Below are 26,490 nucleotides of genomic sequence, written 5' to 3'. Positions count from 1 at the left end.
TTGCTGAAAAGCTCTTATATTGACTCTTTCCCATGTTATGATAAATTGCAATTGCTTCAATGACTGAGATTATAGTTTGTTAGTTCCCAATAAAGTTTCTGATTCATACTTGACATTGTGAATAGATTGTTATTTAAGCATAAGAAATCATATGATAAAATATATATATGTTGCTGTTACAAGAATGATCATGATGCCCTCATGTCCGTATTTTATTTTTATCGACACCTCTATCTCTAAACATGTGGACATATTTTTCGATATCGGCTTCCGCTTGAGGATAAGAGAGGTCTAAGCTTGGGGGAGTTGATACGTCCATTTTGCATCATGCTTTTATATCGATATTTATTGCATTATGGGCTGTTCTTACATGTTATGTCACAATACTTATGGCTATTCTCTCTTATTTTGCAAGGTTTAACATGAAGAGGGAGAATGCCGGCAGCTCGGATTCTGGGCTGGAAAAGGAGCAAATATTGGAAACCTATTCTGCACAGCTCCAAAAGTCCTGAAACTCCACGAAAGTCTTTTTTGAAAATAATAAGAATTTTTGAGCAAAATAAGAACCAGAGGGGGCCTACACCCTGGCCACGAGGGTGGGGGGGCGCCCACCCCTACTGGGCGCGCCCCCCTGCCTCGTGGGTTCCCTGGTGGCCCTCCGGTGCCTATCTTCTGCTATATGAAGTCTTTTACCCTGAAAAAAAATCATAAGCAAGCTTTCGGGACGAGACTCCGCCACCACGAGGCGGAACCTTGGCGGAACCAATCTAGGGCTCCGGCGGAGCTGTTCTGCCGGGGAAACTTCCCTCCGGGAGGGGGAAATCATCACCAACGTCATCACCAACAATCCTCTCATCGGGAGGGGGTCAATCTCCATCAACATATTCACCAGCACCATCTCCTCTCAAACCCTAGTTCATCTCTTGTATCCAATCTTTGTACCCAAACCTCAGATTGGTACCTGTGGGTTGCTAGTAGTGTTGATTACTCCTTATAGGTGATGCTAGTTGGTTTAATTGGTGGAAGATCATATGTTCAGATCCTTAATGCATATTAATACCCCTCTTATTATGAACATGAATATGCTTTGTGAGTAGTTACGTTTGTTCCTGAGGACATGGGAGAAGTCTTGCTATTAGTAGTCATGTGAATTTGGTATTCGTTCGATATTTTGATGAGATGTATGTTGTCTCTCCTCTAGTGGTGTTATGTGAACATCGAGTACATAACACTTCACCATTATTTGGGCCTAAAGGAAGGCATTGGGAAGTAATAAGTAGATGATGGGTTGCTAGAGTGACAGAAGCTTAAACCCTAGTTTATGCGTTGCTTCGTAAGGGGCTGATTTGGATCCATATGGTTCATGCTATGATTAGGTTTACCTTAATACTTCTTTTGTAGTTGTGGATGCTTGCAATAGGGGTTAATCATAAGTGGGATGCTTGTCCAAGAAAGGGCAGTACCCAAGCACCGGTCCACCCACATATCAAATTATCAAAGTAACGAACGCGAATCATATGAGCGTGATGAAACTAGCTTGACGATAATTCCCATGTGTCCTCAGGAGCTTTTCCTTCATATAAGAAATTGTCCAGGCTTGTCCTTTGCTACAAAAAGGATTGGGCCACCTTGATGCACTTTATTTACTTTCATTGCTTGTTACCCGTTACAAATTATCTTACCACAAAACTATCTGTTACCTACAATTTCAGTGCTTGCAGAGAAAACCTTACTGAAAACCGCTTATCATTTCCTTCTGCTCCTCGTTGGGTTCGACACTCTTACTTATCGAAAGGACTACGATAGATCCCCTATACTTGTGGGTCATCAGTCATATTATCGTAGTGCTTAGGCGAAGCGCTACGCCAGTAACTTCATCATCACCGTCGCCACGCCATCGTGCTGACGAAACTCTCCCTCGTCCTCAACTGGATCAAGAGCTCGAGGGACGTCATCGTGCTGGACGTGTGCTGAACACGGAGGTGTCGTACGTTCGATACTTGGATCTGTTGGATCATGAAGACGTTCGACTACATCAACCGTGTTACTAAACGCTTCCGCTTTCGGTCTACAAGGGTACGTGGACACACTCTCCCCGCTTATTGCTATGCTTCTCCTAGATAGATCTTACGTGATCGTAGGAATTTTTTTGAATTACTACGTTGCCCAAACAGTGGCATCCGAGCCAAGTCTATGCGTAGATGTTATATGCACGAGTAGAACACAAAGAGTTGTGGGCGATAATAGTCATACTTCTTACCACCAACGTCTTAGTTTGATTCAGCGGTATTGTTGGATGAAGCGGCTCGGACCGACATTACATGACCGCATTCATGAGACTGGTTCTACCGACGTGCTTCGCACACAGGTGGCTAGCGGGTGTCAGTTTCTCCAACTTTAGTTGAATCGAGTTTGACTACGGCCGTTCCTTGTTGAAGGTTAAGACAGCACACTTGACAAAAAATCGTTGTGGTTTTGATGCGTAGGTAAGAACGGTTCTTGCTAGAAGCCCGTAGCAGCCACGTAAAACTTGCAACAACAAAGTAGAGGACGTCTAACTTGTTTTTACAGGGCATGTTGTGATGTGATATGGTCAAGACGTGATGAGATATAAATTGCTGTATGAGACGATCATGTTTTGTAACCGTTATCGGCAACTGGCAGGAGCCTTATGGTTGTCGCTTTATTGTATGAAATGCAATCGCCATGTAATTGCTTTACTTTATCACTAAGCGGTAGCGATAGTCGTAGAAGCAATAGTTGGCGAGACGACACGATGCTACGATGGAGATCAAGGTGTCAAGCCGGTGAAGATGCAGATCATGACGGTGCTTTGGAGATGGAGATCAAAGGCACAAGATGATGATGGCCATATCATGTCACATATTTTGATTGCATGTGATGTTTATCCTTTATGCATCTTATTTTGCTTAGTACGGGGGTAGCATTATAAGATGACCCCTCACTAAATTTCAAGGTATAAGTGTTCTCCCTGAGTATGCACTGTTGCTACAGTTCGTCGTGCTGAGACACCACGTGATGATCGGGTGTGATAAGCTCTACATTCACATACAACGGGTGCAAGCCAGTTTTGCACACGCAAAATACTCGGGTTAAACTTGATGAGCCTAGCATATGCAGATATGGCCTCGGAACACTGAGATCGAAAGATCGAACGTGAATCATATAGTAGATATGATCAACATAGTGATGTTCGCCATTGAAAACTACTCTATCTCACGTGATGATCGAACATGGTTTAGTTGATATGGATCACGTGATCATTTAGATGACTAGAGGGATGTCTATCTAAGTGGGATTTCTTAAGTAATATGATTAATTGAACTTTAATTTATCATGAACTTAGTACCTGATAGTTTTTGCATGTCTATGTTGTTGTAGATCAATGGCCCGTGCTACCGTTCCTTTGAATTTTAATGCGTTCCTAGAGAAAGCTAAGTTGAAAGATGATGGTAGCAATTACACGGACTGGGTCCGTAAATTTGAGGATTATCCTCATTGCTGCATAGAAGAATTACGTCCTGGAAGCACTGCTAGGTGCAAGACCCGCTGCAGGAGCAACACCGGACGTTATAAACGTCTGGCAGAGCAAAGCTGATGACTACTCGATAGTTCATTGTGCCATGCTTTACGGCTTAGAATCGGGACTTCAACGACGTTTTGAACGTCATGGAGCATACGAGATATTCCAGGAGTTGAAATTAATATTTCAAGCAAATGCCCGAATAGAGAGATATGAAGTCTCCAATAAGTTCTATAGCTGCAAGATGGAGGAGAATAGTTCTGTCAGTGAACATATACTCAGTATGTCTGGGTACCACAACCACTTGACTCAACTGGGAGTTAATCTTCCTGATGATAGTGTCATTGACAAAGTTCTTCAATCACTGTCACCAAGCTACAAAACCTTCGTGATGAACTATAATATGCAAGGGATGGATAAGACAATTCCTGAGCTCTTCACGATGCTAAAGGCTGCGGAGGTAGAAATCAAGAAGGAGCATCAAGTGTTGATCGTTAACAAGACCATTAGTTCCAAGAAAAAGGGCAAAGGGAAGAAGGAGAACTTCAAGAAGAACGGCAAGCAAGTTGCTGCTCAAGTGAAGAAACCCAAGTCTGGACCTAAGCCCGAGACTGGGTGCTTCTACTGCAAAGGGACTGGTCACTGGAAGCGGAACTGCCCCAAGTATTTGGCGGATAAGAAGGATGGCAAAGTGAAAGGTATATTTGATATACATGTTATTGATGTGTACCTTACTAATGCTTGTAGTAGCGCCTGGGTATTTGATACTGGTTCTGTTGCTCATATTTGCAACTCGAAACAGGGGCTACGGATTAAACGAAGATTGGCTAAGGACGAGGTGACGATGCGCGTGAGAAATGGTTCCAAAGTCGATGTGATCGCTGTCGGCACGCTACCTCTACATCTACCTTCAGGATTAGTTTTAGACCTGAATAATTGTTATTTGGTGCCAGCGTTAAGCATGAACATTATATCTGGATCTTGTTTCATGTGAGACGATCATTCATTTAAATCAGAGAATAATGGTTGTTCTATTTATATGAGTAATATCTTTTATGGTTATGCATCCTTGATGAGTGGTCTATTTTTGTTGAATCTCGATTGTAGTGATACACATAGTCATAATATTGAAGCCAAAAGATGCAAGGTTAATAATGATAGTGCAACTTATTTGTGGCACTGCCGTTTAGGTCATATTGGTATAAAGCGCATGAAGAAACTCCATGTTGATGGAGTTTTGGAATCACTTGATGCTTGCGAACCATGCCTCATGGGCAAGATAACTAAGACTCCGTTCTCCGGAACAATTGAGCGAGCAACAGACTTGTTGGAAATAATACATACTGATGTATGCGGTCCGATGAGTGTTGAGGCTCGTGGCGGGTATCGTTATTTTCTGACCTTCACAGATGATTTGAGCAGATATGGGTATATCTACTTGATGAAATATAAGTCTAAAACATTTGAAAAGTTCAAAGAACTTTAGAGTGAAGTAGAAAATAATCGTAACAAGAAAATAAAGTTTCTACGATCTGATCGTGGAGGTGAATATTTGAGTTATGAGTTTGGCCTTCATTTGAAACAATGTGGAATAGTTTCGTAACTCACGCCACCTGGAACACCACAGCGTAATGGTGTGTCCGAACGTCGTAATCGTACTTTATTAGATATGGTGCAATCTATGATGTCTCTTACCGATTTACCACTATCGTTTTGGGGTTATGCTTTAGAGACGGCTGCATTCAAATTAAATAAGGCACCATCTAAATCCGTTGAGACGACACCATATGAACTGTGGTTTGGCAAGAAACCTAAGCCGTTGTTTCTTAAAGTTTGGGGCTGCGATGCTTATGTGAAAAAGCTTCAACCTGATAAGCTCGAACCCAAATCAGAGAAATGTGTCTTCATAGGATACCCAAAGGAGACTGTTGGGTACACCTTCTATCACAGATCCGAAGACAAGATATTCGTTGCTAAGAATGGATCCTTTCTAGAGAAGGAGTTTCTCTCGAAAGAAGTGACCGGGAGGAAAGTAAAACTTGATGAGGTAATTGTACCTTCTCCCGAATTGGAAAGTAGTTCATCACAGAAATCAGTTCCAGTGATTCCTACACCAATTAGTGAGGAAGCTAATGATGATGATCATGAAATTTCAGATCAAGTTACTACCGAACCTCGTAGGTCAACCAGAGTAAGTTCCGCACCAAAGTGGTACGGTAATCCTGTTCCGGAGGTCATGTTACTTGACCATGATGAACCTACGAACTATGAGGAAGCGATGATGAGCCCAGATTCCGCGAAATGGTTTGAGGCCATGAAATCTAAGATGGGATCCATGTATGAGAATAAATGGATCTTCAAGAAGAAGACTGACGCTGGCGGTAATGTTACTGTCTACAAAGCTCGACTTGTTGCGAAAGGTTTTCAACAAGTTCAAGGAGTTTGACTACGATGAGACCTTGTCACCCATAGCGATGCTTAAGTCTGTCCGAATCATGTTAGCAATTGCCGCATTTTATGATTATGAAATCTGGCAAATGAATGTCAAAACTGCATTCCTTAATGGATATCTTAAATAAGAGTTGTATATGATGCAACCAGAAGGTTTTGTCGATCTTAAAGGTGCTAACAAAGTGTGCAAGATCCAGTGATCCATTTATGGACTGGTGCAAGCCTCTCACGGTTGGAATATACGCTTTGATAGTGTCGTGGATTTTTCACGACAGATGTCCTAGTGTGAGGACTTAGTCATGAGGCCAACGCATCTATGTGGTAGCTTGAGAGGGGTTGAGCGGAATCGAGAGACGCAACAGAAGACAAAGGTTTAGACAGCTTCAGGCCCCGGGAAACATCATCCGGTAACAACCCTACATGCTGTTTGTGGCTAAGTCTCATTATCATCACGAGAGAGTCGCCGGTAAACCGGCTCTTTGTGTCTAGCCCTAGAGATTGTTTCTTCTTGCTTGTCCCCCTTTGGTGAGCCCTGCCCCTCCTTATATAAGTTGAAGGGGCGGGTTACATGACTAGTCCTAGTAGGATTAGGATTACTCTATTACAAGTGGAGTCCTAGTCTTGCTTCCTTTGTAAGGGAATATTCCTTATGCTTTCCTCTTAAACCGGCCCACCATAACATGAGCTGGCCTTCCATAAACCGCCTTCTGGGCCACTGGGTCTTGTCGTTCCTCTGAACCGCTCTTCGGGTTACCCATGAGTCGCCAGGCTCGGGTGGGTCACTTAGTGAGTCGTCCAGTCAGGGCAGGTCATTAGTGAGTCGCCAAGTCCGGCCGAGTTATACTTCCGGCCGGGTTACGCCGCGGGGTATATCCCCGACATTAGCCCCCAGTTTAATTTGGATTTATCCATGTTTAACTGATCTGCAACATAAACACAAGAACAAATTTGGCGGGTTGTGCTCCGGTTTAAATATTCTTATAAACCGGCACTTGATCATCCTTAAGTCCTTGTCATTTCTTCCTTCTGAAAAATCCGAGTCAATAGACCAGCTTTATAATCAATTTGCTTGCATAAGATATTTTGTAAATAAAGAATCCATTTGAATCGGCCTTCAATGCTCTGATTTGACAAAAATACTGGTCTTCAAATATTCAACTGATATCAGCCGGTTTGAAAATGTAGAACTTGCCGATTTATCATTGCCAAAATTACCGGGTTATAAACAAATGATGCCGGGTCATGTAATTGTTGCTGATGCCGGGTTAATCTTATGATGACGCCGGGTCATACACTTTGCAGATTTCTCTGATAATAATATAATACCTGATTTTCTCAAAACTGAGAATTTGAAGTTATTCCTCCCTTATATGCATATCACCTATAGCCCCCAAGTGCCGGGTTGTCATGCTTGCAGCAACCTGGGACTTGTAATTGCCTTATGCTCATAAAAATTTCAACCAGTGTAGCCCCAAGGGCCGGGTCATTATGCAATAATGAGCAGGGACTTTGTAAATATGATCATGTAAATTTGAGCAGCAACATGTAGCCCCCAAGGGCCGGCTCAGTAAGATAATACTGAGCTGGGACTTTGTATATAATTCATTGATAATAACATCATATGATGTAATCTCCACCATGGGGGCTTGAACCCACGTCCACAAGGTTAAGAGCTTTGTACTCTACCAACTGAGTAGTGGATCTTTCAATATAATGGATTAAGGCTTGTGTACCTTGAATTTTCGACAGGAGCAATTGGTAGCCCCCAAGGACCGGCTCATTTAGAATGTGATGAGTCGGGTCTTCAATAAGGCCAATAAAAATGACTTTGCATTAGCCCCCAAGTGTCATGGTGCATGCTTGCAGTGATATGAGACTTGCATATTTGATGTAATCTCAACTTGAATAATGTATCCTCCAAGTGCCGGGTCGTAAGCCTGCAGCGACTCGGGACTATTCATTCAATTGTAGAATAAATCATATCCATTGATAATATAATAGCAATTGCGCTAAAGCGGATTTGAAAACCTTAATCATAATACGGCTATTTATAACCATAATAAAATCCAGCCATGTTGGCTATTTGAAGATTTGAATAATATAATCCGGTATGAAAACCTCAATCATTCAATATCATCATGAAAATACAGCCAATTTTGGCTATGAAAGATGTGAATATCTTATCGGTTGACAAGTAAATCCAGAGTTTAAATACTCGGCGGCTCTTGGCCGATGGCGACTTAATGTGCATTCATTGTAAACCGGAATTTTCATAACCCGGCGGCTTATAGCCTTTGGGAAAATCAATAACTGATAACCCTTTTGAGACACCAATTTCAATTTTTGATGATGGGATTCAACTTAATCATTTATATAAGTCATGGCTCTGCAAATCCTGCATAGAGTTTAAACAACATATGCCCTAGCGACTTAACGTCAAAAGGCAGGGCGGGTAACGACCCAGATATAATATAGTCTTATGCAATTATGGAAAAGACTAGCATTAAGGCCATTCAAGGCTAAACATACTGGCAACTTGTAGTCGAAAGCCAAGCCGGGTCAATAAACACCGGATTATAGCTGATCGTGTGCTGACAACTTATAGTTGAAGCCAAGCCGGGTTAATAAACACCGGATTAGTATAATCTTCATCAAAAGAAACCTCAAAAAGAAAGATTTCAAAAGAAAACATGCAAGAAGCGAGGCTTTTCATGGGTTGCCAGGCCACTGAGTTAAACCATTTTACAAAGCCTTATAAGATGGACCTCACATTAACCAATCGTCATTTTAACTATGACAAGTTCAGGGTCTTTATAAGATTGACTTGTCAAACGTTCAACGGGTCTTACCAGGATTACCTGGGCGGAGTGACTTACTTAAAAAGGCAGAATAACCCGGGGTTTTAGGTGAATACACCTGGCTTACAAGCCTGGCTTTTATAGCCTATTACAAGGTTATAGACTCTTTGTTCTTGTAGAAGCAAAGAGCCCCCGAGCAATATTTTGAGCTGTGCTCAGTGGGCGCCTATGTTTGAGTTGTGCTTTGCAACAGACTCTCTTTGGCCCCTTTAACTTTTCTGAAAACTCGAACTTTGCGAGAGATATTTCTTTTTGAACTGGATGTTAAACCGGATATTGAGAGCTTCAAAGCTTGGTGGGAGACATCTTCCCCTTGAACCGGATTTTAAACCGGAATCTTCATTTTTAGCCGGAAATTTTCTGACGGCATTTAAACTCGAACTTGCGAGAGATTAATTCTTTTTGAACCAAAAATTCTTAAACCGGATTTGAGAGCTTCAATGAGACTGATTTCCCTTGAGCCGGATTTTAAACCGGATATTTTGAGAGCTTCAACGCTTTATGGGAGAGAGATGTCTCTTGAGCCGGATTTTGAACCGGAATCTTTCCTGATGACCCAGGACTCCTTCATTGAGCCGGGATTTTCTGACGGCCTTTAAATTTTCATCAATATGGCAGTAGCCTCCAGGATCGGGTTATCTTTCCCTTCAACATCCTGGGGTTCTTGAATTTGCTGAAATTGGCAAGACTTGCTGAGTCATATCACTGTAGCCCCCGAGTCTCAAGACGACTCGAGGAGTTGGCTTTGAGATTCTCCATATTTGACCATAGCATAAGGGGTATATCATTGGTGTTGATAGCGCGATGTGAATCCATGGAATGTTGAGGTGACTGCGGCGGGTTATAAATGTTCCCATATGAGCCGTGTCAGCAACTCGGCCAATGGTTCCTTCCAACTGGCTCGTTGAAGTTTAACCAAACTGTAGTGGCGGCGACTTGTACGCCTGTCCATTGAGCCATCCAGTGCAGACGGCGTCTGATAATACATAATAATTTGCCTCCAATTTGTTGGAAGAAAACCGGTCTACCCAAGCAGTGACTTGCTCATACTCAATAAACAACTCTTGCAGACAGGTGCGGCCCGGTGTGTTGATGTAGACCAGGCCGCGAGAGACGGACGAAAAAGACGACCGCAGCATTAGAGGCGATATAGATAGATGAGTCGGCCACGGCGTTGTAAGCCGGTGCAGTCTGGTGAACCGGCCGCGGGGGCGGACGGGTGAGTTGTCTGCGGTGTTGTAAACCGGCGCAGACGGGTGAGCCGGCCACGGTGTTGTTGTTGTTGTAGATTGAGCCACAGAGGCGGCGGTTTGCACACACATTTGTTGAACAATGCAGTATGGTTGGATGCTGGCGCTTAATAAGATTGGCGCGAGCTTTATATCCGTGACATAATGATCATCCTTTCAGTGAATAATTGTCCCGCATAGAAAACATCATGAGCCAGAGTAATTGCTCTTTTAAAGAAAGCAATATGTAAAAAATATACTGGATGGATTTCACCTGATATGTCAGGCCAATAATTATCAACCGCGGAGTTGATAATTACCACGGTGAAGCTGAAATCAATCACGTCTGAGCCGGCCGCGGGTGCAGACAAATAAGCCGGCCGCAAAGTTGTAAACCGGTGCGGACGGGGAGAGTCGGCAGCGGCGTCGGAAATGGCACGGACGCAGATAAGTCGGCCATGGGTACGGACAATGAGTCAGCCGCGTGTGTTGATGTAGCGGGGGTGGCAACTTGCACATGACGAGCGCTAGTGCAAAAATAATATTTGCTTATGCCCCTTTTACGACACCTTGTCGTAAGGAAGAACGGTCCTGTGAAAAAATATAATAGACCAAGCGATTGTTCTTTGATGAAAACATTACGTGTTAATAAAATAAATTCGGATGGATACCACCTGATTTGTTTTGACGCTTGATGATCTGTTCCGTGAACAACTTTCGGTATTTTCAACGGTGAGTTATTAACCACTCATCCAAGGCCGCGGCGGAGGCAGTGCGCCATAGCGGTGAAAATGGCTTGAGGATGATGAAGGTAGTGGCCACGGCGAAGGCGGTGTTTTGATATGTAGCCGTAGCAGAGCATGGACACGGGCGGTTCAAAAAACGTATCTTCTGTGTCATAAAAACACCTGGCCACTTCGCGTGCTTTGTTCCTCTGCTCCTCGTGTGTTGCAGCAGCAAGTAATTGCATTGGTAGCACTTTCCATGGACTAGTAGAGTTTCAGAAATCTTGAAGGCGCATGTGCTACCCCCGGCCTCCGTTCTGCTCTGTCCGTACCATATACTGTATGAGCAAACACAACTAACACCAGCTAGCAAATATGGGCAGAGGCAGAGCACGTTTCTCGCAGGTGGAACATCGAGGCGGTACGGAGCAGGAGTGAGCAGAAAGGACCGGCGAGGCGACGGGCCGGCTGAGGCGAAGATGGCGACGACGGCGGCCGCTCCGGCAGCACTTGGCAGAGGCTGGACTCGAGCGGCGCGGCGGATCAGAACAGCTGTGGCGGCTCGACAGGCGTGTCGAAGCAGGCAGCCGGCTCAATGGCGGTGCCGCCCCGTCGGCTGTAACCGTGGGCGCAGCGGACGGCTCCACCGGCGAGGGGTAACCGTGGAGAGGCACCGGGCCGTAGCAGAAACGGCAGCAGGAGGCGAGGCCTGGGGAGGCGACTTGAAAACCGGAGAGGCGACTCGGATTCGCCGCGATTTGAAGCTCTGGCCATGGCCAAAGCCAAACCGGGCGGGTAGCGGATCGAAACCAAACTACGGCCGTATCCGTTTCCGAGTCATGATGAGTTGACCAAACCGAGTCGTGGTCTTCTTTCACTTGGTAATAATTGATTCACATTGACGTGACTTGCTGATTTGATTCTCACGTGGATTAGTACTCCATCCAATCTGATTAAGCAATCTTGTCTTCTCATAGAAAACTTTAATGACAAAACAACTTCTGGTTTTGCTTGCTGCCGCCGCAATGAAACTTCTGGTCTTGGCGGATCTCAACCGAAGATTATGCATGCGCGCTTTTACGATCGATGGCCCAGCGATTTGATACACAGCATACGCCCTTGCATGATGATGCAACGACGGAGATTGGCTTTCTTTTGGTCTGGGCGGATTACGTCTGCAGAGAAAACAACTGTGCTATGGCGGATCACGCAATTGTGGCGGTGGACAGATCGCATCCTTCGCCAATTCCTTTTAATCTCAACTGATGAACCGGAAGACGACGTGAATTTTTTCGGTCAATTGCGAGCTTCTCGAACCCTAGAAAAGATCCCTCCAAGAACTCAACACCACCGTGCGCAGGCCCCACGGTGGGCGCCAACTGTCGTGGATTTGTCACGGCAGATGTCCTAGTGTGAGGACTTAGTCGTGAGGCCAACGCATCTATGTGGTAGCTTGAGAGGGGTTGAGCGGAATCGAGAGACGCAACAGAAGACAAAGGTTTAGACAGCTTCGGGCCCCGGGAAACATCATCCAGTAACAACCCTACATGCTGTTTGTGGCTAAGTCTCATTATCATCATGAGAGAGTCGACGGTAAACCGGCTCTTTGTGTCTAGCCCTAGAGATTGTTTCTTCTTGCTTGTCCCCCTTTGGGAGCCCTGCCCCTCCTTATATAAGTTGAAGGGACGGGTTACATGACTAGTCCTAGCAGGATTAGGATTACTCTATTACAAGTGGAGTCCTAGTCTTGCTTCCTTTGTAAGAGAATTTTCCTTATCCTTTCCTCTTAAACCGGCCCACCATAACATGAGCCGGCCTTTCATAAACCGCCTTCTGGGCCACCGGGTCTTGTCGTTCCTCTGAACCACTCGTCGGGTTACCCATGAGTCGCCAGGCTCGGGCGGGTCACTTAGTGAGTTGTCCAGTCAGGGCAGGTCATTAGTGAGTCGCCAAGTCCGGCCGGGTTACGCCGCGGGGTATATCCCCGACAGATAGTGTGATCAAAGCATATGGTTTTATATAGATTTTTGGAGAAGCCTGTATTTACAAGAAAGTGAGTGGGAGCTCTGTAGCATTTCTGATATTATATGTGGATGACATATTATTGATCGAAAATGATATAGAATTTCTGGATAACATAAAAGGATACTTGAATAAGAATTTTTCAATGAAAGACCTCGGTGAAGCTGCTTATATATTGGGCATCAAGATCTATAGAGATAGATCAAGACGCTTAATTCGATTTTCACAAAGCACATACCTTGATAAAGTTTTGAAGAAGTTCAAAATGGATCAGTCAAAGAAAGGGTTCTTGCCTGTGTTACAAGGTGTGAAGTTGAGTCAGACTCAATGCCCGACCACTGCAGAACATAGAGAGAAAATGAAAGTCATTCCCTATGCCTCAGCCATAGGTTCTATCATGTATGCAATGTTGTGTACTAGACCTGATGTGTGCCTTGCTATTAGTTTAGCAGGGAGGTACCAAAGTAATTCAGGAGTGGATCACTGGTCAGCTGTTAAGAACATCCTGAAATACCTGAAAAGGACTAAGGATATGTTTCTTGTTTATCGAGGTGACAAAGAGCTTGTCGTAAATGGTTACGTCGATGCAAGCTTTGACACTGATCCGGATGACTCTAAGTCACAAATCGGATACGTATTTATATTGAATGGTGGAGCTATCAGTTGGTGCAGTTCCAAGCAAAGCGTCGTGGCGGGATCTACGTGTGAAGCGGAGTACATAGCTGCTTCGGAAGCAGCAAATGAAGTAGTCTGGATGAAGAAGTTCATATCCGATCTAGGTGTAATACTTAGTGCATCGGATCCAATGAAAATCTTTTGTGACAATACTGGAGCAATAGCCTTGGCGAAGGAATCCAGATTTCACAAGAGAACCAAACACATCAAGAGACGCTTCAATTCCATCCGCGATCAAGTCAAGGAGGGAGACATAGAGATTTGCAAAATACATACGGATCTGAATGTTGCAGACCCGTTGACTAAGCCTCTTTCACGAGCAAAACATGATCAACACCAAGACTCCATGGGTGTTAGAATCATTACTATGTAATCTAGATTATTGACTCTAATGCAAGTGGGAGACTGAAGGAAATATGCCCTAAAGGCAATAATAAAGTTGTTATTCATATTTCCTTATATCATGGTAAATGTTTATTATTCATGCTAGAATTGTATTAACCGGAAACTTAGTACATGTGTGAATAAATAGACAAACATAGTGTCCCCAGTATGCCTCTACTTGACTAGCTCGTTAATCAAAGATGGTTAAGTTTCCTAACCATAGACATGTGTTGCCATTTGATGAACGGGATCACATCATTAGAGAATGATGTGATGGACAAGACCCATCTGTTAGCTTAGCATAATGATCGTTTAGTATTATTGCTATTGCTTTCTTCATGACTTATACATGTTCCTCTAACTATGAGATTATGCAACTCCCGAATACCGAAGGAACACCTTGTGTGCTATCAAACGTCACAACGTAACTGGGTGATTATAAAGATGCTCTACAGGTGTCTCCGAAGGTGTTTGTTGAGTTGGCATAGATCAAGATTATGATTTGTGACTCCGAGTATCGGAGAGGTATCTCTGGGCCCTCTCGGCAATGCACATCAATATAAGCCTTGCAAGCAATGTGACTAATGAGTTAGTTGCGGGATGATGCATTACGGAACGAGTCAAGAGACTTGCCGGTAACAAGATTGAACTAGGTATGATGATACCGACGATCGAATCTCGGGCAAGTAACATACCAATGACAAAGAGAACAACTTATGTTGTTATGCGGTTTGACCGATAAAGATCTTTGTAGAATATGTAGGAGCCAATATGAGCATCCAGGTTCCACTATTGGTTATTGACCGGAGATGTGTCTCGGTCATGTCTACATAGTTCTCGAACCCGTAGGGTCCGCACGCTTAACGTTCAATGACGATCGATTTGTTTTATGAGTTCTGTGATTTGATGACCGAAGATTGTTCGGAGTCCCGGATGAGATCACGGACATGACGACATAAAGAATGATATATTGGACGATGATATTCGGACAACGGAATGGTTCCAGAGTGATTCGGATATTTTTCGGAGTACCGGGAGGTTACCGGACCCCCCCGGGAAGTATTGGGCCTTAATGGGCTTTAGTGGACAGGAGAGAAGGGCCACAAAGGGCGGCCGCCCCCCCCATGGCAAGTCCGAATTGGACTAGGGAGGGGGCGGCGCCCCCCTCTTTCCTTCTCCCTCTCTTCCTCCTTCCCTCTCTTCCCCTCTTGGAAAAGGAAGGGGACTCCAACTAGGATTGGGAATCCTAGTTGGACTCCCATATGGCGCGCGCCCCCCTTGGCCGGCCTCCTCCTCCCCCCTCCTTTATATATGTGGGGAGGGGGGCACCCCAAAGTACAACAAGTCTTCTCTTAGCCGTGTGGCGGTGCCCCCTTCCACAGTTACACACCTCGGTCATATCGTCGTAGTGCTTAGGCGAAGCCCTACGCTGGTAACTTCATCATTACCGTCGCCACACCGTCATGCTGACGAAACTCTCCCTCGTCCTCAACTGGATCAAGAGCTCGAGGGACGTCATTGTGCTGAACGTGTGCTGAACACGGAGGTGCCGCACGTTCGGTACTTGGATCGGTTGGATAGTGAAGACGTTCGACTACATCAACCGCGTTACTAAACGCTTCCGCTTTCGGTCTACGAGGGTACGTGGACACACTCTCCCCGCTCATTGCTATGCTTCTCCTAGATAGATCTTGCGAGATCGTAGGATTTTTTTTGAATTACTATGTTCCCCAAACAGGTCAGAGGTTGAGCCTGCCGCCATCTAGGGCCCCGTCTTTAGGGACCATCAGATGCAGCCGACCTAGGCAGCATCGCAGTCGAACGCCACCGGCCTAGAATTAGCATCGTCTGGTTACACATACGCCGTCGTCAACAACCCCGATACGCCGCAGACAAGCAACTCTGCCGCATCAAACTCCCATGTGGATAGATCCTTGGGTGCGGGAGTGATGTGGTGAGGGTTGGTGGTTGCGAATGGTACGGAGACGAGGCGCGATGGTGGTGGGAGGTAGCCGGGGGTAAGGCGGCGTTGGTTGTTGCCACCTGCCAGTGTGTTGCGTGTTACTCCTGCATCCTAGAGAGAGAGAGAGAGAGAGACTTGGACCAGTGGCGTAGCTAGGGGGTGGCCAGGGTGGTCGATGGACCACCCTGGAATCCCCCCATAGCTTGTGTATAGTGTAGTAAAAAAAATATTTCTTTTAAAATAAACAGAACTTGTGTAAATATTTCTATTACCGGACCACACTGGCAAATCAGGCTGGCTACGCCAGTGACTTGGACTACTCATGTGGCAGGTGAGATTCAAAAACTAGTCACACATCTTTTTTTTTTGCGGGAACCTCAATATCACTTTGCCCCGGTTTTGGAAGAAAGTTACTCGGTTATGAGACTGGAGGGGTCAAATGTCGCTCGAAAATTCTTGAGGCACCAGATGTAGACTTTTGGAGAACTTGAGAGACCAAAAATATATTTTTCTCCTTTTTAAAAGTGATGCATTTTTTTGGGTGCATTTTGTTTTAAAATAAACATCTTATACATTATTCCCTTGTAAACAAATATAAGATGATGGTCAGAAATCTACTGTAATATTTAAGTTAGCTACTAGTACAAAACAAAAGGGTCTGCATGCATATCCCCACCTATTTTTACTCTTCACCACACACGCTTTGGGCGCGGGTCAAAGCAAGGATGGATCGATCTCATGCTTTCCCGCGGCGGCCCAACTCCGGCTGCACACATGCACCACATACTCGTCGACGCCTCCCCAACTCGCCACCACCTATTAATCTTCTTCCCCTTGCATGTCAATCTCGGTTCGTTCTGCGCGTCTCATCAGGTAGCCAGCAATTCCGTGGCCGGCCATGGCGAGCCTCCTCTCCCTCGTGCTGCTCCTCGCGCTCCTCGACGCGTCGCGCGCCACCAACTTCGAGGTCGGCGGCGACGCCGAGTGGGTCGTCCCGCAGGCCGGCGACTCCCAAACGTACAACCATTGGGCGTCCAAGAACCACTTCCACGTCGGCGACATCGTCCGTAAGAGCCGCCCGTCGTGTTAACACCACCAACTCGTTCATCGGCGTCGATGGCTTGGTTGATGATAAATTGTTTTTTGATATGTGGCGCGATCGTGCGTGCGTGCATAGATTTCAAGTACAATCAGGACTCGGTGATGGTGGTGACGGAGCAGGGGTACAACAAGTGTGAGTCGTCGCACCCCATCTTCTTCTCCAACAGCGGTAACACCGAGGTGCGCCTCGACCGCCCCGGCCCCTTCTACTTCATCAGCGGCGTCACCGGCCACTGCCAGGGCGGGCAGAAGCTGGTCATCAAGGTCACCGACAAGGCCAGGCCACCGCCGGGGCCCCCCAGTGGGGCTGCGCCGGCGGGCTTTGGATCCGCCGGCGCCATTGTTGTCTTGATGGCGGTGCTTTGGCCTCTTCTTGTTATGCACGATATTTAAGATGAACATCCATATAATGCTTTTGGAGCTTCACATTAATGGTTTTAGCTCCTTTCCATCATTCCATGTATTCTCGGTTCTTAGTTGTTCAATTTAGTTACAGTACCATGGAATGTACACAAAACCAAAAGGCTAATGAAATTAGTGCAACATTTTGAGAATAACTGAATTTCCTTGCATATTGCAGTTCGTATGTCTATTCTTTTTCTTTGTACATAGTAGAGACTAGACAAGTAACATGTGTTTGCACAAATGATTTATAAACACATGGTGACAAATGGTTCTGTAATATGGACTAATCCATCAGTTCAATCGGTTGCCTACTTGCTCCTTCTTTCTGCGGCATCTCCTCCGCTGGACTACTCGTCTTCTATTGTTCCTCATCCTCCGCTCCGTTAGTCAGTCGCCATGGATCTCGCGGTGTAGTTTGGCCCTCCTCCTTCTTCCTCTTCGACCTTCTTCTCCATGGATGGTGCCCGTTTTTTCTCCATTGCTCCTATCCTTCGCCTCGGATCAAGCTTAGGAGCTCAAAATGGAGGTTCCTCGCAGTCTTGTGCTCGAGGAAGATGGTGGAAAATAGGCCCATTGTCATCCGGTCCGACTCAAACTTTGAGGCATTTAGTTTAGGGAGGTGTGGTATCTTATAGGGGGGAGGGTTAGAGACCCTTAGAAGTGAAAATGCCACCACCTCTTCTTCACGTTCTCCATGACGTGCAACTTTGCAACAGATTGTGATTAGCATGTTGAGACATACTCCCTCCACCCCGAGCGTGTCTAGATACATCTAGACAAATCTAAGACAAGTAATTTGGGACGGAGATAATAGTAGTTAAGAAAAAAAATGTAAACTATAAATGGCACCCCTCTCTGGGTACATCGAGTTGTAGTTAGAGCATCTCTACTAGACCCCTACCCTAGAAGTCCAAAACCTTCTCCCTACCCTGTTTTCCCCAAATTGTTTTAGGCAAATGATGTTTGCTCATCTAGCAGATCCCCTATAAAAAAACCCATTAAGTCATCCAAACTTTTGCTCAAACAATTGAAACAAATTGAACACATTTCAACACAAACATAGTCAAATGGAATGCACCACATAATAATTCAACTATGAGCATCACTAATGTCCATCGAATCCATCAAACGTAACCATAATTTGTGCCGAAAGGCGCCGAATGAACAAGTTCATTCCAAAAAACCACAAACACATGGTTGATCAAAAGCCATCATAGTTCAAATGGGACTCATGCACTCCCATCACTGTCACCGTGGACAACACCCTTGCCACCGCCACCACACATCTTAACCAAGATGTCCCCATGAGTAAACTCCCAATATTGTCTCGCCTCCTCGTCCATCTTGCTAGGATCCATCCACATGATAGCACGTTCTTCGGCCCTTGATCCTTTGCCAAAATTTCTCCAATTTTGGTCGGCACTGACTATGGCATCGAGAGAGATGTTGACCCAAGCTTCACACAAACATTCGTCTTCCTCGATCTTGTAGTTGCACAACATACTCCTCTTCTTGTTTACTTGACTCTCCTCGATCTCCTCGACCTCGTCCACCACCTTGGCCTCTCTCATTTGGGGATATGCTATTGACATGGCAATGCCATTAAAGTCAAGTGTGAGGCTTACATTCATTTTTCCATGAAAAGCAGCCACATCATCATTCAATTGCTCACTACAAAAGTAAACAAAGAACCTAGCAATCCGTAGAAAATCATGCACCACTTTCCTAAGCAAACTCCAAACAAAAAACAAAAAGAAGGAGAAAATGTTACCTTGCGGGTATTTCCTCGAGCATGTTGGTCTCGTATGAATCCACCTCATCCTCGCCCAACAGAGGTGAAAGGGGCGGCGGCATGCCTGTCGAAGGCCGCGTAGTAGTCGCTGACACCACGGGAGGTCGAAGGAGAAGCGTTGGGGAGGTCATGGCCTTCTTTTTATTTGCCGTCGGCCTGTCCAACGGTCCCTTTTGCCGATCAGCTTTGGGCTAGGGTGGTGTCGCGGTCGAGCGAGTGACGACAACCATCGGTGACGAACCTCTGTTGATGATCATTGCCTTGCCATCATCGTCTTGGTGGTAGCGGTGCCGAATTCATGGCCGGCGGTGGGTCACTGGCGCCGGCGAGGGTACCAGGGGTGGAGTGGGGGAGGGGCTTTCCATTCCGGCGGTTATCGGGACCGGGGAAGACCGATGACGGGCCGACCAACGACAACATCGGGGTTGGGCGGGAAAGTTGCAGGTGAGCGGGAGGCAGCGTGACTTCTCCTAGGAACACCTGCCCGGGGGGGAGGGGGGGTCATTTTTAGGGAAAAGGTCATATAAGGGATTTGGTAGATACCCCTTGATGCCCTAAACAGGTTTGTTTCTCCGCAAATTTAACTTATAAGAGATTGGACAGAGATGATCTTAGGGGTGGATTAATAAGAAGCCCGGCTCGTTAAGGCTCGGATAGGTAGGCTCATTTTCATTATAACGATCTAAAAACCAAGATTGGCTCGGTTCACTAAAAAGCTCGTGAGTCAGCACTTGTTACAGCTCATTTAAAAGTACAAGTAGCACATCACTTCAACAATAGTTTACGATAATTTAATCAACTGCATCACAAATGCATTAATATTTTAGCAACAGCCAACAAATCAACATAGCATCGCAAGCAGGTATAATAAGTCAAATAATAGGATTCTTGCAAAAAAAAAGAGAGTCAAATAATAGGGGACTTGCGGGCTGAGACTTATGAGATGACCTGACTAATTGTGACTGGATGGGCTAAAGCTAAGCTAGAACGATTTTTGACAAGCTTGACGAACAGCCTTTTTAGCTTGTGGAACTCCTTTGTGTGGATCATTAAGCTAAAAACAAAGATTGACTCAGCTCATTAGCAAGCGAGCCGAGCAAACGAGCAATCGTTAAGCTTACTGAGCTTTGAGCTTTTTGCTCACCCCTGTTGTAGTGCACTTTGGTCCAAAAACTCGAACATTTAATTGGAGTTCGGAGAAAAGTTAACACCAGCTTAAAACATTGTCAAGTCTCTAAAACGTCTTACTTTAGTGTACAGAGTGAGTACATACATAGACTGCTCTGCTCTAGATTAACTGGAATTAGCAGGACCAAAGTTCAAAACAAAAATACATACATTTAACTAAAGTAACTGCAAAACACAAACACCACACACTACACCGTAGACGATGGATCAATTTCCGGGGAATTCAACAAAATTATCTACTTTTGTCTTGCTTTGACAAAATGGCGTGCCTTGCGCCACAGACATTCCAAATGAGACGTCTTGTATCACTGACATGTGGGACCTGAATCCACTTGTCAGTGCCACAAGGTGTGTGTCATTTGTGTCAAAGTGCAAAGAAATCCGCCGTCCCATAGTGTCAAAAATGATCTTCCATTTTGGGATGGAGGGAGTATCATTTTGTCAACGCTTTCTGCTAATATTGACATAACCTCTCCTAGAAAAATAAGTGATGCATATAGATATATTAAGTACTACCACAACAAATGTTCACATCACATATCACAGAACCAGTCAACAGTGCAGATACTGCTATATATGTACAAACGAACTGTCAGTCAATCTCTTCATCAGTCCTACGGCGTCGCAGCTCCTCAGATCCCTCGTAATCACATGGTCGAACAAAACGACCGTCGATCCGACAAGCTGCCATGAGATCAAAAGAACAAATCAAATCTTCTATTCCCCTTTTGGTTTTAGCACTACAAGTCTAGAACTCCAAGTGCCACCACCTCTTCTTTCTGTTCTCCACGACGGGCAACTCTGCAGCAGATCATCATCAGCATTCTGAGATAGACGAGTCAATGGAATAAAAGGCAAAATGATATCTATACGATGATAGAATAGACTGTATATACCTCCTTCCGGATATATCGAGTTGTAGTGCACCTCGGCCCAAAAACTCAAACATATAACTGGAGTCCAGAAAGAAAGAAAGAAAGAAAATCTTATTAGATACAAACAGGCCGAAATATTTGGTGAAACTTAGATATCAATTCAGTAAGAACATATCATTGACAAAAACACATTACCTCTATTTGATTTTTGGACGACTGGGAGAATCTCGATGTAGCATGTATCTCTGAATGATGTCAGAATGAAAATCTTTACACCATACTGAAAAAACCATACAAATAGCAGAGTAGTCATATGACATGAGCAGCTCACTGGTAATAATGCCAAGAAACTACACATCAAGGAGAGGTTTTTAAGAGATGCTGCCCAAAAAGTCCAATTTTTCACTCATATCAGGTGGCAGGCATACAATTAAATTACGGCAAGCAATTGTCCAAGAGATCAATCACTGCAAAGACCAACCAAAATAGAGACTGAATGCGACTGGTCTGGTAAGAAGCATGGTTTACCATGCGTACCGAAGCAAGCAACAATGGTCAGAATCGTTCACGACAAGAACTAAATACATACATCCTGAGCAGAGGATGAAGACTAGGAACAATCTCTTTCCCTCCCTTCACTACCACCAGATAAGAAAATAAACAGCTTCAACCTGTCTGTCCCCTGATCGATCGATCGCTAGCTAGCTACCTACAAGCTGTCTGCACTGCTGCCATGGTCCCTCCTGGCCTTCTTCCCCGGCGGCGGCAGTGCGGCGAGAGTGTCCTGTAACTGCCGCTGGGCATCCTGGAGCATCTGATTACTGCGGGCCTCCGTCTCCTTCCACCCCCGCTCAATCTCCCACTGCACCTCCATTCTCCGCCTCTCCAGCCGCTTGATTCCCTCGCCGATGTCCCTCAACACACCTGCGACGGAGTGGTGATCCGCCGCAGGAGCCTCCTCAGCCTTGACCCTCTCTGCAGCGGCGGCCTTGGCCTGGAACGCGGCGGCCTCGTAGGAGACCCTCTTGCGCGGAGGCGCGGTGGACAGCGTGACAGCGGGCGGCGACGGGCGCCACCGCTGCTGCTGCTGCTGCTGATGGCCCCTGAACCCGCCGGCGTCACGCACGAGGCCGTTGATGCTCCTGGTGTGGCTGCCGCTGTTCCTGGCGACGAGCAACTGCTCCTCCTCCTCTTCTTGGTCCTCCCCCTCGTCGTGGTCCTCTTCCTCCTGCTCCTGCTCTTCTTCATCTTCATCTTCCTCCTCCTCCTGGTCTTGGTCGTCGTCGGAGGCGGGCGGGGAGGCGGGGAAGGAGTTGGTGGAGACGGGGACGGGGCCGCGCTCGAGGCGCTCCATGCGGCGGAAGAAGGGCCAGAGGGAGGTGACGGGGCGGGCGGCCTCGGTGCGGTAGCGCTTGCGGAGCTTCTCGAGCTTGTGGCGGCACTGGGTGCCGGTCTTGCGCTGGCCGCCGCAGCGGCGCGTGACCTCGGCGGCCACGTCCTCCCACTGGTGCGCCTTGAGCTGGCCCCGGCGCAGCTTGGTCCAGCGGTCCTCGTAGACGTCGATGAGGTGCATGGTCTCGCCGTCCGACCAGGGCTGCCCCGGCGCGCTCTTCCTCGCCTCCATCGATGGCCCCTCGGCTACGGCGGTTCAGATCTGGATCTGGGGGAAAGAGGGAGGGAGGGAGTGGTGGTGGAGTAAATGGCGGCGGCGGCGGGGGGATAAGGCCGAGCGAGGCCGCGGGGGTAGTATGGTATGGGTCGGGTGGTGGTGGGTTGGGTTTTTTCTGGGTGGGTGATGCGGTTCACGTGGATGGTGGCCCCGTGCGCCGCTCGCTGACTGATGGGGCCAGCCAGTTTGGCCACACTGACCAGTGGGCCCAGCCGGTTTGGCTAGTCTTAAATAAACCTTCAACTCGTACGCCTTGTCGTAACCAAACCCTTACCTCCGAATCCTTGAAAGCTCTTCTAATATATATGATGGCAGTCAAAGCTACTCCCTCCGTCCCACAATATAAGATGTTACTACTATCAATACGTGAGTATATTGGGAGAATGCCGTTTTGGAGGCCGAGATCCATGGAGGCCTTTATTTTTGCAAAATTCAAATTCACTTTTATGTTTCAAAAAATTCTAAGAAAAAATATGCGTGTATGTAAGGATGTAACCCACATGTGTGTAAAATTTCATGATGAAATACGTTGAAATGCGACCTCTGCAAAAAAGATAAATTCATGGCCTGGGAGGATGAATAGTATCATGTGTTAAATAGCCCCAGATTTATCTTTTTTGCACAGCCCTCATATCAACGTATTTTGCCCTGAAAATTTACACACATGTGTGTTATGCCTTCATGTATATCTGTACTTTTTTTCATAATTTTTTGAAATACAAAAATATGGATTTCAATGAAATTTGAATTTTGAATCTGAAGGCCTCCAGTGAGCTCGGTCACCAAAGGCAGTTTCTGAGTATATTGGCTGTAATAACATCTTATATTATGGGACGGAGGGAGTAAATTATTAGTCAATGATGTACTATATACACTGCATAGATACCCTGAGAATGTACGTACAGGTGCAACAGATCAACTACTAGTAAAAATGGTGAGGAAGGAAGAATCATGCTTACCAAGTCTGCAGCAGCCTGCAGTGTAACATGGTCACCCCACTCTCCGATCCTGGTAAGCATAAAAAAGTGAGAATGTGCATCTTTACACTCGATTAATTACCCCCTCCGTAAAGAAATATAAGAGCGTTTAGATCACTAAAATAATAATATAAACGCTCTTATATTTGTTTACAGAGGGAGTAACATTTACTGAGATAAATAAATAGTAGAAAAAGAGTAGGCACTGACTTTGGCATCTTCTTAAGATATTCTCTGTAATCCATAGGGACATATCCAGCATATATCTCGGGATGAGACTCAAGCTGTGAATGAAAACATTAATGTGAGAACAAAGGAATCTGACAAGGAAATTTTTCGTCTTCTTAAAAATACAGAGAGGCACATCCAGTTCTCGTAGCTGTATATATCGACCGACAAAATCATTCTTATAGTGTGGCCCTTAACTGTTGGAAGGAAAATGGTAAACGTAGTTAGATTCACAATACTGACCTGATTGACCACCTGTTGCCGCACAAATCTATGGTGTTCGGGAGTTCGGTAGAATTGATCGGACAATGCCCGAAACTGTTTAACAGGAAGGTTGAGAAAGAGATAAACAATTGTAGAGCAGGTCTGCACCGATGATACCAAATATGCTATTCTTGAAAAGTAAACAGAGAACTGAATCCTGTAAATATACCTGACAATTGCCATCTCCGTTAACCTTGAGCTCAACCAGGCCATACAGCACCAACCTAAATAAGAGATCATATTGGGATCAAATGACAGACAATCTAAAAAGACCTACCACGGAGCACAGACAGTATACAGAAACATGTCTTCATGTACAGATTTATGGGATGACAAGTGTACTGCAGGGGTATTTACCTGTCAAGAAGTCTTCGGTGATCTGAAAAGGCTTCATCAAAAGAAGGAATGTCTCCATTTGTTTTAGGGACATGCTGCAGTAGCAAACTGAGTAAGTAACAAAAATGTAAGACATAACACTGATCTTCAAGGGAACACATGCAAGTTAATGAAAATTCGTCAAAGAATGAGCTGCTTGATCATTGACGGAGAGTTAGAGATGCAGGTTCTGAACTTTTATTTTCTAAACTGATGAGCAACAAACTCATTGTTAAATGTGCAAAAACTATCACACAGGATAGTAAAAATGAAACATGGCTCAGCATTTGCATTGGATAGGAACAGACATAAGATCGAACCATGGGCATCCACCAGGTAGATTGATAATTCTGCATTTAACATATTATCTGAACCGTATAGTGTCCGGCATCCTTGAGTAATAACCCAAGCATTCTTATGATTACCTAGCAGGAACTAGCAATCCCAACCCCTCTAAACTTCAGACTTGGTTATTTCATTTTGATTAGATAATACACCAAAGCTGGAACTCTGAAGCCCCTTGAAACAGTAGAAACCCAAAACTGCTGTACTTAACCCCTTCAGGCAGTAAAAATATATTGTGGAGTAGTACAAGTGGAACAGGGCTCAGCATTTGCACTCATAGGAACAGATATACGATTGGGGATCCACTAGGTTGATCGATAATTCACATAAATCAAAAGCATTGTCTGCATTTAACATATGATCTCTACCGTAAATAGTGTCTGGCATCCTTGAGTCAATGGCCGAATCACTATTCTGATCACCTAGCAGGAACTAGCAATCCCGAAACCCATCTAAATTTCAGAGCATGGTTTGATAAGATATCCTGAGGAGGAACTCTGAATCACCTTGAAACTGTAGAAACCCAAAACTACTGTACTTATAATCCCTTTATGCAGTGAATAAATTCTACCATATGTATGTCCAATCCAGGGTAAATATGCCCCAATCATTCTACCAATTATTCTGCCATAATGGATATATAATCTTGGATCAGTAGGAAGAGAGCACTAGTACTTACAGGGACAGGAACCATGTCATTCAGTCTTTTGCCGACTTCGCCGTCGAGAGCAGAGAAATCGTCGACAAGCTCTATGGAGCAGCCGTGGCCATCACGCGCATTGCGATCTTCTTCGGGGCTCGAACGTGGACTGGAGCTCTCTGCTTCTTCTACATAAGGTGGAGCTGCACCGGCGTTTGTTCAGGAAAGGGGATCGAGTCAGGAGGGGATGACATGTCTGAATTTACTGTGTGTTGTTAACTGAAGATTAGTAGTACCTGAGGGCAGATGGCTGACGACCTCGGGGCGGAACCACTGCTGCGCGAGGACGGTGGCGCGGCGCTCGGCCTCGCCGCCGTCGGCCCCGGACGCCTCGGCCATGGCGACCTGCGCGAGCTCCTCCTGCAGCGCGTGCGCGATGACCTCGTCGTTCTCGACCGCGTCGACCCTGACATCGGAGGCGGGGGCGGGGGCGGGGGCCATGTCGTAGCCGTCGAGAAGGGCGCGGGCGCGCTGCGGCTGCGGCGGCGGCGGGGCGTAGTCGGTGGTGGGGGATTGAGGGCGGTGCACGCAGCCGCCGCCGGCGTCGAGGAGGTGGTGGAGGCCCCAGCGGACGATGTTGGCGTCCAGATCTTGCTGGCCCCGCACCACCATGGCCGGCCGGCCGGGCTTGGTCGGTGTCGGTCGACGAGAGGCGAGCCTGCGCCGGCGGAACAAAAAAGATATTAATTATCCCTCCCCGAGAGCAAGAAGAAGAACGCC

The 26,490-nt window shown here is 45.8% G+C and overlaps 3 protein-coding genes across 5 annotated transcripts; 1 reads left to right on the top strand and 2 right to left on the bottom strand.

Annotated features, from left to right (window-relative positions):
* Positions 1-16,617: 16,617 nt before the first annotated feature.
* Positions 16,618-17,522, top strand: LOC123123901 (mavicyanin). Its single transcript, XM_044544551.1, has 2 exons — positions 16,618-16,918; positions 17,029-17,522. Exons 1-2 carry the CDS (start codon positions 16,750-16,752, stop codon positions 17,343-17,345), a joined length of 486 nt encoding a protein of 161 aa, XP_044400486.1. The 5' UTR covers positions 16,618-16,749; the 3' UTR covers positions 17,346-17,522.
* A 3,291-nt stretch (positions 17,523-20,813) lies between these two features.
* On the bottom strand, positions 20,814-26,484 carry LOC123123899 (OVARIAN TUMOR DOMAIN-containing deubiquitinating enzyme 12). Of its 3 annotated transcripts, none has more exons than XM_044544548.1 (11): positions 26,007-26,484; positions 25,750-25,913; positions 24,708-24,781; positions 24,520-24,574; positions 24,330-24,404; positions 24,069-24,142; positions 23,841-23,889; positions 21,408-21,492; positions 21,234-21,290; positions 21,108-21,162; positions 20,814-21,021 (listed from the first exon to the last, which is right to left on the bottom strand). In XM_044544548.1, the coding sequence occupies exons 1-10, from the start codon at positions 26,380-26,382 to the stop codon at positions 21,155-21,157; spliced, it is 1,017 nt and encodes a 338-aa protein (XP_044400483.1). In that variant the 5' UTR covers positions 26,383-26,484; the 3' UTR covers positions 20,814-21,021; positions 21,108-21,154. The 3 variants fall into 3 exon arrangements, with proteins under 3 accessions (XP_044400483.1, XP_044400481.1, XP_044400482.1); XM_044544546.1 differs by having other exon boundaries at positions 21,108-21,138; XM_044544547.1 differs by having other exon boundaries at positions 20,814-21,162.
* LOC123123900 (trihelix transcription factor ASIL1) lies at positions 21,592-23,821 on the bottom strand. Its single transcript, XM_044544549.1, has one exon. The coding sequence runs from the start codon at positions 22,834-22,836 to the stop codon at positions 21,922-21,924; it is 915 nt and encodes a 304-aa protein (XP_044400484.1). The 5' UTR covers positions 22,837-23,821; the 3' UTR covers positions 21,592-21,921.
* Positions 26,485-26,490: the final 6 nt, after the last annotated feature.

The sequence above is a fragment of the Triticum aestivum genome, chromosome 5D (genome assembly GCF_018294505.1).
Source record: "Triticum aestivum cultivar Chinese Spring chromosome 5D, IWGSC CS RefSeq v2.1, whole genome shotgun sequence".
NCBI classification, from domain to species: domain Eukaryota; kingdom Viridiplantae; phylum Streptophyta; class Magnoliopsida; order Poales; family Poaceae; genus Triticum; species Triticum aestivum.
Note: the sequence above shows the minus strand (reverse complement) of the source record. Positions and strands in the feature narration are given on the sequence as shown.